General features: G+C 38.2%; 1 protein-coding gene across 1 annotated transcript in view; it reads left to right on the top strand.

The window, feature by feature from the left end:
- The window catches only part of KCNN3 (potassium calcium-activated channel subfamily N member 3), a 457,853-nt gene extending 450,727 nt beyond the window's left edge, over positions 1–7,126 (top strand). The window contains 1 exon segment of the mRNA XM_053704468.1: positions 1,890–7,126. Within this exon segment, the coding sequence (XP_053560443.1) occupies positions 1,890–2,186 (297 nt within the window). The 3' untranslated portion in view covers positions 2,187–7,126.
- The last annotated feature ends 6,055 nt before the right edge of the window (positions 7,127–13,181 follow it).

Below are 13,181 nucleotides of genomic sequence, written 5' to 3'. Positions count from 1 at the left end.
GTATGGAAAAGTCGCGGCTGAAAAGTGAGCGTTAGACCCTTTTTTGAGTGACTCTAACGCTGGTTTTCACGGCTAACGCCAAACTCCAAATCTAGGCCTTAGTGTTTAATGTCCACTTAAAGTGTTAAAGGGACCTTTTTTTATATATGAACAGCAAATATCTGCAATTAAACATTACATTGCTGATCTGCATACAAAATAAAGGGGTTTTTTTTAAATGTCATTTAGTTATAAAGTTTTGCTTTGTTTTGCAGTACACTTTAAAAAGCCTCTTATTGCTTCGGCTGAGGCCTCTTAGGGATAGATATAAATAAGATGCTAAATTATGGCAGGGTTAGACTTGTGAAGTCTGGAGTAGTATGCACTCTCTTTCTCATGGGAATTTGGGCTTATCAGGTAAAATGGCCAAAGTTTAACACTAATCATTTTTCTATTCAGAATAAAAAAGTGTTTATGTCCCTTTAACTGTGGATGGGAACCTGTACAGTTAGGGTGTGTTTTAAGGTTAGTGTTCATTACCATGCAGATTACCTGAGTCTATAGATAACACTGCTATGTAACATAAATAAGTGCAGCAGACCATTTGTAATTCATCTCTCCACTGCCTTGTAGTTAGAGGTTGGATCAGACTCACTTGTACAACCCACTGATGATGCTCCTTTATCCCTGAGAAAAAATGTACTTAAAGTGATGCTCAACTTTCTCCTTTTTAAAATCAGATGCAGAATGTTAGTGATATTTTAGATGGAGTTTAATTCATTGGATGCAATAAAGATGCACTATAACTTACTTTTTAATATAGATATACAATTCAAATACCCTGCGCTCTGCCACCAACTTCAAAAGTCAATTTTTCTGTGAGCTAACAGTTTAAATTCTTCATCAATCAGCATTACAACTACAACAAAAGGTGCCCAAAGGGGAGAGCGCTGATTGGAGAACAGAAAAATTGACTTTTGAAGTGGGTGGCAGAGCTTGAGGTATTTGAATTGTATGTCTATATTAAAAAGTAAGTTATAGCGCATCTTTATTTCAACTGATGAATGAAACTCCATCTAAAACATCACTAGCATTCCGGATCTGATTTTAAAAAGGGGAGAGTTGACCATCATTTTAATATTAATTTTTTTTTTCCAAGATAGACATCAGTACTGTCAGATCAGACCTACTTTACTGTATCTGTGTTCTTTACCCCCTCCCCACCGAAAGGGACAATCTACTCCAGAATTGTTATTGTTTAAAAAGATAGATAATCCCTTTATTACCCGTACCCCAGTTTTCATAACCAACACGGTTATATTAATACACTTTTTACCTCTGTGAATACCTTGTATCTAAGCCTCTGCAGACTGCCCCCTAATTTCAGTTCTTTTGACAGACTTGCATTTTAGCCAATCAGTGCCCTCTCATAAGTAACTCCACGCGTTTGAGCACAATGTTTTCTATACGGCACACATGAACTAGCACCCTCTACCTGTGAAAAACTGTCAAATGCATTGAGATAAGAGGCCTAGAAACTAGCAATATGAGCCTACCTAGATTTATCTTTCAACTAAGAATACCAAGAGAACAAAGCAAATTTGATAATAAAAGTGAATTGGAAAGTTGTTTAAAATTGCGTGCCCTATATGAATCACGACTAGACTAGAGTGTCCATTTAATATAAGGAGATTTGTCATTTTACACATATATGTTTTTACCTTTAGTTGACAAAGAGAAAATGAGGCTCAATCTACAACATACAGCTCTTGGAATCGGTGTCTTGTTCAGGAATTGGTTTATGTACATCTCTAGACTTTGATAGAATTATAAATTATACTGGTTGGTTGCTTTATTAAAAATACAAAAAAATGATGATTCTCTTACTGTATCCCTTCCTTCTGTTGTAGATGCAGAACGTCATGTATGACCTCATTACTGAGCTCAATGATCGGAGTGAGGATTTGGAAAAGCAGATCAGCAGCCTTGAGACCAAGCTTGATCAGATCAACTCCACTTTTAACACTCTTCCAGTTCTCATTGTGGACGCCCTACGGCAGCAACAACAGCATCTCCTGTCTGTGGTGCTTGAGTCTCGAGGAATCGGAGTTGCGATGGGCACACCTCAGACCCCTTTATCTGATAGTCCCATGGGCATCAGCTCAGCGTCTTTTCCGACACCGCACACCAGTTCGAGCAGCTGCTGAGTGGGCATCACAAAGAGCCTAGGCTTTTAATGCCTAAACTGTGTCTCTCTCACTAGAAATATATAGGAGGGTGCCAGCTATCCGAAGAGACTTTTGGCTTCCTAAACATCATGTAATCTCAGCTAACTCATGATGCACCTCATTGTGAGGATGGCCGTCAGCTCTCATTGAGAACGAATAGATGAACAGCTGCAAGAAAGACAGGGAATTTTTCCTGTCCAACATTCACTGCCAGTGTGGCCTGCGATATATAGAGAAATATATAAGGAGTACAGATACTACTGCCAATTTCCTCCCTGCTCTTACCCCTTGTAGTTTCCACTCTAAAAATTCTGACCTCTGAGACCAAGCACTTTAAAGGTAGTTTCTACCAACACTGGTTGGTTAGTGTGTTGGGTTCCCTCCCCCCCCCCCCCCCGCCAAACTTCGGTTTGTTTCTTATTCCTTAAGACTTCTATATGATTTTTAAGTAGTGCCTGTAATTAGGAAGTCATTAAGGAGCTTCTAGCAGTAAGAGCAGGGTGGTCCTGCACTTTGGGGAAAAGGGAAGTTGGAAAACCAAAAAGAGCTTTAATGTGCGGGGATAGCGTGCAGGATGTTGTTTACTTACTGCGAAGCAATGTGCAAACCACTGTGTAACTGTAGCCTTCAGCTGCAGTATCTGGAATTTAAAATCCGCTTGAAATAGCGACTTATACATGGGGTAGACATCAGTATTCTAGCACTCCCTCTATCCCAGAGACTAAAATCCCCACCTACACAATAGCTGGATCTATGCTTCAAACAATCACAATTTAAAGCTTCTTCTCCTGTTAAAACGCCTGCAATAAACAAGCACAAAATATAGCAGGAATGAGTATAACTGCACAATGCCGTATTGTTAAATACAATTAGAACAAACCTGTATTGGAAAATGAAGTTGCACACCAGAATCACTTAATTGTTCCTAAGATTGAATAATTATAATGTAAATTATAGTACAGCATTATATTGTAGTTCACAAGTGTCATTGGGCATCGATTATCACTGAGATATTAGATTCATTAGGCTGAAAGGATTTTTCTTCATTAGAAAAATATTTCATTTAAAGGGATATAAAAAATCCTACATTTTTCTTTCATGATTCAGGTAGAGCATACAATTCTCCCATTTACTTCTATTATCTAATTTTCTTTGTTGAAAAGTATACCTAGGTAGGCTCAGGAGACGGGAGCTAGCTGCTGGCTGGTGGCTGCCTCTTCTCGCTAGCTTACTGATGTGTTCAGCTAACTCCCGGTAGCGCATTGCTGCTCCTTCAATAAAGGATACCAAGAGAATAAAGCAAAATTGATAACAGAAGTAAAATAAAAAAGTTGTTGAAATGTGTAAGCTTTATCTGAAAAGAAAAATGTGGGGTTTCATGTCCCTTTAAGTATTTAAAGCGTGGAGTCACTATCAGTGATGTGCTATGTGTAAGTGGCACAGGTTTATGTTTCAATGAGCCATGATTAAAAACAACTAAATTCTAGCATTGTGATGGCTTAAAGGGACAGTCAACACCAGAATGTTTGTTGTTTTAAAAGATAGATAATCCCTTAATTACCAATTCCCCAGTTTTGCATAAACAACACAGTTATAATTATACTTGTTTTACCTCTGTAATTACCTTGTATCTAAGCCTCAGCAGACTGCCCCCCTTCTGTTCTTTTGACAGACTTGCATTTTAGCCAATCAGAGCTGTCTCCATGGTAAATTCACGTGCATTAGCTCAATGTTATCTATATGAAACACGTGAACTAATGCCCTCTAGTGGTGAAAAACTATCAAAATGCATTTAGATTAAAGGCGGCCTTCAAGGTCTAAGAAATTAGCATATGAACCTCCTAGGTTTAGCTTTCAACTAAGAATACCAAGAGAACAAAGCAAAATTGGTGATAAAAGTAAATTGGAAAGTTGTTTAAAATTATATGCCCTATTTGAAACATGAAAGTTTTTTTTGGACTTGACTGTCCCTTTAAGAATGTAGCTCCTCCTGCATCTCTCTGTATTGATATGTTAAGTTTTTTTCCTTATTTTATAAAATGTTCCATCAAGAATAATTGGTAATCATGTCCATTTAAAGGGATACTGCCATACACAAGCATAATCCAGTGGGGTATTTACAGTGCTAGCTTTTCTACTTGCTATATTCTATAAACATATTTATTATGTGTCTGCTGCTGTCTGTACCTTTACAGCCCAGAAATATTGTAGTTTTTGCTTACTGCAAAGTTTTGCTGTTTTCTAACACAGGCAATATAATCACAGCCTACATTTTGCCAACAATTATTGAATTAAAAATGTGTTTTATTTATAAAAAAAAAAATTGAAGTTGTAATAAAAAGATTCATAAAATTATTTTCCAAGCTAAAAATAAACATTTATATTTTAGGCAATAAACGTCATGTCGGTTTTGTTAAATGCTTAAAATATAAAAAATGAGATCCTATGTTTTTTAGATGATATTTAATGGTCAGTCTAAAACTATGTATTGGAGAGTTCTTTAGTGCTCTCATGCTAACAAAACAAACAGCTTTGGCCTTTTATAAACTCGGGGATAGGCACTGTTTACCTGCCCCGAGTGTGGATATAATGTGATCAGTGAGTATCCACCAATCAGCAGCGCACTAGGTTCTGAGATCAGCACTCAGAATGTGTATAATGCGCTCATTGTGGGGTCTGTATTTGATCCTGGAAATTGCTTAGAAAGTTATGTATTTTTTAAACTTTTTACAAATGAGTCAGAAATACTTGTGTGCTCTGCTTCTGGAATACATACTACAGCCGCGCTCACCACATTTAAATTCTGGTGGTAGTACCCATTTAAAAATGCATTGCAAGAGCAAGTCAGTTATACTCAGAAATGCAATATAATGCAGCATGTTTATTTGCAGGGGTTATCAATGTAAGAAATCTACTTTGAGATGGAGCAAGTAACAGGGCAAGACCATTACTGTGAGTATAGGCAGACCTAGGGATACTCTGCCTCTTGTCCCTTTGTATGAGGAGGACTATGACAGTGACACAAATCTGCACACATACTAATATTAGCGGCATCTTTTTATTCATGGGTGTGTGTTGCCATATTATATAAAGCGTTACTTTCTTGGTTGTGTTACCACAAGATATCGAATTTACATTTAAACATCTGGCTATATTGTTTACTGTAAATCCTCTGCTAGCTGTTTCCACAGGGAGAAAACATCTAAAATTTAGACATATTTATTCTGCCCTGTGACATTTAATAGTTTGTCAATCTGTAACAGGGACCAGTAATACGCTGCGCTGTCAATAAAAAAAAAAAAAATCACTTGGTGTAAATGTAGTGTAGGTTGAAATTTAAACCAGTGCTTGTCTTGTGCCTTAATTATCATTTTAATATAGGCAAAACAACAAGACTATAAAAAAAGCATTTTCTTAATATACATTAAAAGGTGGCGAGGCGTGGATTCTACCACAGTCAGTGTTATCTCAGAAAACTGTGTAGCTTTTCCACTTTCCTTTTGAAATAAGTCTGGTTCAGAAAACATTATTGAAACCCCACCACTTTCCTATTAATTATTTACTTTTCCAATGAATAAAACATATATTTATACTGAGCTTATTACACATCAACGGTCCTAATTTAGTAACTTGTATTATCCTCCAACAAAACTCAAGCCACCAAAAGGTTTGTCATCTTAATATAACTATAGGCTTTCATTGTAGCGTAGATACACCACATTAAGGTCTAGATGACAAGCTCAAAAATATTAGCACTATTGTGTGTTAACATCTCTTTTGCCCTCATTTTACAAGCCCAGTTTTCATTTTTATCACTTGAGTTACAGTTTAGGGTGCGTCAACATCTGCATGCCAGAGAGTATGAATGCACTAAATCCTTTACATTATAGACTTCCATGGGGTCGTGCAGTAAAATACATGTCGGATATTACTTGAGCGCTAAGCCAATGGTGTAAAGGTGGTGGAATACTCCATGTAGTTCTGTGCCAAACTATTAATAATAATGGTTTAGTTCAGGTCTTACAAAGCGGTAACTTACAGTAGTATTTTGGATTGCACTGGAGAGCAAAATGTATCTCACCACTTGTAATACGAGAGCAATCAGTGCACTAATAGTGCTCCATTCGCTATTTATTAAGACTATAGGGTGCGCTAAAAAAGGTTTTGGCCGTGTTAAGTTGCTTTTCTTAAAATATTTAACCATCGTATTGCGTTATTCTTTGTGTGAGGTCTTACAAAAGACAACAAACCTGGAACTATTGATTATGTTCCATTTTTAATCTAGCCCTAAATTAGATATTTTAACTTGTTTGAACATTTATAATATTTAGTTATTCTTCTAGTGTGACCCAGAGTGAATGATTACACAGAGAAAAGGTACTGTTGCCTCATACACCTCTAAAAAAAAGGCCCTTTTAGTTTGTATGACTGGTGAGGCTTGGTCTTGCCAAATAAACTGGAGCTTAGTGTGTCTGTCTTCTTATTAAACTCATAACTAAAAATGTCTCGTAACAATAAAAAAGGCATATGACAAATGGGTTCAGACTTCAACCATAGCTACATGTACATCAGGTGGAAAATGTTTTAACTTTGTTTAGAAACATTATGGTGTGAACATGTGGTATTTGCCTCACAGACGAATGTAGAAAGTCCTGGGCTCTCTCCGTACATGTGCCCAACTAGTTATGCGTCTACAGCAATTCATTACAATCCATCCTCTTTTATTTTATTAAATATGTATCTTCCTTGGACATATTTTTTTATATTTTATAAGAGATATCCTAACCAAGCGAGCTATTTTATACTCTTTCTATATAGACAAAACGCTGTTGTTGTGCCCCTGTCTCATTCAGGGGCATTCACTCCTATCCATGGTAAAAAAAAGAATATATAATAAATTTGCAATTAAATATATATAAGTCTTGTCTCTTTATTGTGGTGTAAAATTAATGTGTACGTTCTCTTGCTGGTTTAGAAAGGCTCCATTTGTTAGAAATAGCTGGAATGATAACAGTGTTAAACAAAGACAAATTCCTTTTACCTTTTTTTTTCAAGTTTTATAATATAAACCATTGCGCTGTCAAATAGAACAACAGTGCATTTGTATGCAGTCTGTTGTGCAGTGACGTGCAGTGAGGTCAGAGGCTGGTGAGGCACTAGATATAATACGCCGGAGAAACACAAGTACCCCTAACAGGGCAGGTTTAAATGATAGCTGAACCAGTGCACAGGTGACATAATCAGGTGATGGGTGAGAGCAAGTTAGTAACCACTAAGTTACTGATCAGCTGATTACTTCACATGTGCACTGATTCATCTATAATTAAAACCTGGCCTGTTGGGGGTACTTGAGGACCATTGTTGAGAAACACTGCACTAAAGCACCAGCTCATCGGAAATGTATTGATTACCTGGAGAATAAAGCACACACACTCTGCTCACATACACACTCACACAATTCTGTGGCACAGTGCCAGTTACTAAGCAATTAGAACGATACACAATCTTTTCTCTACTCACTACTGTATTGTAAAAATAGAAATAACAGTGTTGTGGCGCTCTCTGTCAACTAAAGGGTTAGAAATAAGGAATACCAAGGGCCTTCTTATTGCTGGTTGTATGAGTTCAAATCCAGTTCTTTTGTCTGTTTCTTTTCTCCAGTTTTTACTGAGCATAAAGGTGTAAAACAAAGGCAGACCTATAGAGAATAGTGATTTATTTAAAAAAAATCAAACATTGAAATGCCACAAATACACACCCACTGTATATACCTTCAAAAATATGAAAACAAGTAAACATAGGGGTCCTTTTAAGAAGGGCTAGACATCTCTGCCACTATCTGTGCGGCATTGTGGCTAGCGGGCAGCAATACGCTTCCTACATTTATCATTGCACAAGGTGCTGGCAACTGTCACTCGCCCTGGTTGGCGAAGGCCGGGAGATTGACAAATGTCACTTTGGAAAGGCAAAGCAGGTTACCGAGTAGCGGTCATTACACAGCTGCTTCTTAACTATTGTCTGCAGGCTCGCTCATTTGCAGCTTCTTAAACGGAGCCCATAGTATAATGAGGTTTAGATAATGATCCATCCACCACCTTTTATTATTTAAAATGCTACATTTAAAACAGATTATTGTGCTTCTAACCATGCAGGCCATATATAAACAATATGCAGTTAAAACTTAGTATACATTAACCCTTCAAGTTGCTGGTTGGTGAACTATAGTCAAAGTATAATACTCCAAACTAACTGAGTACATTAATAAATCATAAAAGCCTAAATACAGGGCATCATGTGATCCAGTAAGTGTTCCTATTACAGATGTGCATATACATACAACGTTTTGTTTCCTTTTTACATTTCCTCAAGTTTCTAGGGGCGTTATTAGTTTTCAAGTTGTTGAGCCAATGACAAGAGCCATATATGTGTAGACACCAATCAGAAGCTGGCTCTTAGTAGTGCATTGCTGCTCCAGAGCCTACCTAGGTATGCTTTTAAACAAAGGAAACTAAGAGAATAAATCAAATTAGATAATAGAAGTACATTTGAAAGTTGTTTAAAATTGCATCTGTCTGAATTATGAAAGTTTAACTGTGACTTTACTGTCCCTTTAATGTAAACTGTAAAACTTGTATTTAAAGGGATAGGAAAGTCCAAATTTACCTTGCATGATTCAGATAGAGCATGTCATTTTAAGACACTTTTAAATTCACTTCTATTTTCAAATGTGCTTTGTCCTCTTGGTATCCTTTGTTGAAAAAGAATACACATAGGAGCAGATTTATCAAACAGTTAATCGGCCCCAATGCATCTGTTTCCACACGAGCCTTCAGGCTCGCCGGAAATAGGAGTTAAGAAGCAGCGCTCCTTAACTTGTACGCCTCCACTGAGGCTGCGGACATCAATCCGACCGATTTGTGTAAGACCGGGTTGATTGACACCCCCTGCTTGCAGAACTGCTTGTGCATTGTTATATGCTGACAGCGTATGCTGGTGGCATCCAGCGATGTCTGGCTGACATGATCCGCTACAGTGGATCATGTCCGCCAGACATTGATAAATCGGCCTCATATCTTACACTAGTGGGAGCTGCTGCTTATTGGTGCCTGCACACATTTGTCTCTTGTGATTGGCTGACTAGATGTTTTCATCTTGCTGCCATTAGGGCAATGCTGTTCCTTCAGCAAAGGATAACAAGAGTACAAAGCAAATTTGATAATGGAAGTAAATTTGAAAGTTGTTTAAAATTGTATGTTCTGTTCAAATCATGAAAGAAAATTTTGGGGTTTGCTATCCCTTTAACATACAACCTTTTTAATTTATTCTGATGGGTAGAAACATCCTGATTAAATTATTTCATTTTTTTATGGAGGATAATGCCCAGTCTCAGCAGGATTCTAGTACAAATATACTTTCTTCATGGTAGACGCTCAGATCAATATATTTAATACCTGTTTTGAAGACATCTCATATATTAAAAAAAAATAATCTTTACCTTGTTAAGATTTGTTTTACGAACTTCCGATACAGAGCTCTTGTCCACATTCCCAGATCATGATCATATCTTTATTGGACCCCAAAGATTAGGAGTTTCTCTAATGGGTTGTTCTGCCAGATTGTATGATTTTCCCATTGTCCCATATACAGATTAACGTATATAGGGGGCCAAAGTGGTGTCCATCAGAGTCACATAAACCATTACATGGAATAATTTATTAAATATCAAAATATTCACCTCTAAAGCAAATTTAATTACTTCTAGGACTAACTTTTTTCTTTGCAGAAATGCTGTAATTCAGTTTGACTGCAGGGATGTTGAGCATGAATTCTTCCATCTGCATCTCAATGCAGTTCAAGTCAGGACTTTGACTAGGTTGCTTCAAGACATTTAAGGGACATAAAACCCAATTTGTCTTCTTTTCATTATTCAGATAGGAAATAGAATTTACTTCTATTATCAAATGTTCTTTGGTTTATTGTGATCCTTTGTTGAAAAGCAGGAAGGTAAGTTCAGCACTTTATGGCAGTACAGCCGTTTTGCAACAATGCTATACATTTGCAAGAGCACTACATGGCAGGACTATTATTTATTTATTATCGGTTATTTGTAGAGCGCCAACAGATTCCGCAGCGCTATAAACAAAGGGGGAGTACAACAAAACAATTATAGGGTAGAGGGCCCTGCCAATAGATGCACTGTTGTAGTCAGCTCTTGAGAAGGTGATCTACTAACAGCTGGACTATTAGGCTTGCATGCTAAGAGGGTTCAGGGGATTGCAGTGGAGGAGAGGAACTGGTATTATGAAAGGTTAGCGTAGGTTGTATGCGTCCCTGAACAGTAGAGTCTTTAGGGAGCACTTGAAGCTTTTAAAACTAGAAGAGAGTCTTGTGGAGCGAGGCAGAGAGTTCCATAAGATGGGAGCCAGTCTGGAGAAGTCCTGAAAACGGGAGTGTGATGAGGTGACAAGAGAGGAGGAGAGTAGGAGGTCATGAGCAGAGCGAAGGGGACGGGAGGGAGAGTATCTGGAGACAAGGTAGGAGATATAGGGGGGAGCAGTGCAGTTGAGGGCTTTGTATGTCAGAGTGAGAGTTTTGTGTTTGATCCTAGAGGCAAGAAGAAGCCAGTGAAGGGATTGGCAGAGAGGCGCAGCAGATGAAGAACGACGTGTAAGGAAGATGAGTCTGGCAGAGGCATTCATTATGGATTGCAAAGGAGCTAGGCGGCAGGTGGGGAGACCAGAAAGGACAGAGTTGCAGTAATCAAGGTGGGAAAGAATGAGAGAGTGGATTAAAATCTTAGTTGTGTCTTGTGTAAGGAAGTGTCTAATTTTAGAGATGTTTTTAAGGTGGAAGCGGCAGGCTTTAGCCAATGACTGAATGTGAGGAGTGAAGTAAAGATCTGAGTCAAATGTGATCCCGAGACATCGGGCGTGCGGGGTAGGGGTAATGATGGAGTTGTCGACAGTTATAGAGATATTGGGGTGGAGATTTTGGAAGAAGGGGGGAAATGAGGAGCTCAGTTTTGGAGAGATTTAGCTTGAGGTAGTGAGAGGACATCCAGGAAGAGATGTGAGAAAGACAGTTAGTGACACGGGTTAGCAAGGAAGGAGATAGTTCTGGTGCAGAGAAGTAGATTTGGGTGTCATCGGCGTACAAATGATATTGGAAACCGTGGGACTTAATTAGGGAACCTAGTGATGATGTGTAGATTGAGAAGAGAAGGGGACAGAGGACAGAGCCTTGTGGTACTCCGACAGAAAGTGGTGACGGGGCGGAGGAGGCTCCAGCGAAGGCTACACTGAAGGTACGGTTTGACAGATAGGAAGAGAGCCACGAAAGGGCTGTGTCACAGATGCCGAAGGATTGGAGAGTTTGGAGCAGAAGAGGATGGTCGACAGTGTCAAAGGCTGCGGACAGATCAAGGAGGATAAGCAGAGAGAAGTGGCCTTTTGATTTAGCTGTAAGTAGGTCGTTGGTGACCTTAACAATAGCTGTCTCTGTGGAGTGATAGGGACGAAATCCAGATTGCAGCGGGTCAAGAAGGGAGTTTAACATAAGGAAATGGGATAGGCGTGCATATACTAGTTTTTTCGAGAAGCTTAGAAGCAAGAGGGAGGAGGGAAATTGGGCGGTAGTTGGATGGGGAGGTAGGATCAAGGGAAGGTTTTTTGAGGATAGGTGTGACCAGCGCATGTTTCATTGATGAGGGAAATGTACCAGTGCTGAGGGAGAGGTTGAAAGCTGTTTTCCAGAAGGCTACCTGTAGAAAGTTAAATGGCAGTTGCAGGAGTTAAGTGAGAAGGTCTGTGTTGATTTTTTTTTCTGTGTTCTGAGATAGACTGTGTAAAGGGAGAGAGATAAATTGGTTAATGATGGTCCAGAGAAAGTGTGTTAAAATGAGTGGGAGGGTACATTTATGGACATTATAAGCTAAGGGTCAGTCATGCAGAAACCAAAAAAAAAACACATCAAAAAACAAAATATTACAGAGATAAGACAGACATACAAGACAGACAAGGGGTGAAATAAAACCATTCAAACATATACAGATAAGTGGACAAGAGGTGCTTAAACTATGCAAATTATGACTAGCACAGCCTGTAATATATACATTTAAAATAAAAACAAGACAAAAGGAATTATCACTAAATATACAAACACATACAATAAAACAACTTAGTAGGTAAAATATAATGAAGCTGTTTTCCAGAAGGCTACCTGTAGAAAGTTAAATGGCAGTTGCAGGAGTTAAGTGAGAAGGTCTGTGTTGATTTTTTTTTCTGTGTTCTGAGATAGACTGTAGAAAGTTAAATGGCAGTTGCAGGAGTTAAGTGAGAAGGTCTGTGTTGATTTTTTGTTCTGTGTTCTGAGATAGACTGTAGAAAGTTAAATGGCAGTTGCAGGAGTTAAGTGAGAAGGTCTGTGTTGATTTTTTTTTCTGTGTTCTGAGATAGACTGTAGAAAGTTAAATGGCAGTTGCAGGAGTTAAGTGAGAAGGTCTGTGTTGATTTTTTTTTCTGTGTTCTGAGATAGACTGTAGAAAGTTAAATGGCAGTTGCAGGAGTTAAGTGAGAAGGTCTGTGTTGATTTTTTTTTTTTCTGTGTTCTGAGATAGACTGTAGAAAGTTAAATGGCAGTTGCAGGAGTTAAGTGAGAAGGTCTGTGTTGATTTTTTTTTCTGTGTTCTGAGATAGACTGTAGAAAGTTAAATGGCAGTTGCAGGAGTTAAGTGAGAAGGTCTGTGTTGATTTTTTTTTTCTGTGTTCTGAGATAGACTGTAGAAAGTTAAATGGCAGTTGCAGGAGTTAAGTGAGAAGGTCTGTGTTGATTTTTTTTCTGTGTTCTGAGATAGACTGTAGAAAGTTAAATGGCAGTTGCAGGAGTTAAGTGAGAAGGTCTGTGTTGATTTTTTGTTCTGTGTTCTGAGATAGACTGTAGAAAGTTAAATGGCAGTTGCAGGAGTTAAGTGAGAAG

This window comes from Bombina bombina, chromosome 1 (genome assembly GCF_027579735.1).
Source record: "Bombina bombina isolate aBomBom1 chromosome 1, aBomBom1.pri, whole genome shotgun sequence".
Classification (NCBI taxonomy): Eukaryota; Metazoa; Chordata; class Amphibia; order Anura; family Bombinatoridae; genus Bombina; species Bombina bombina.
Note: the sequence above shows the minus strand (reverse complement) of the source record. Positions and strands in the feature narration are given on the sequence as shown.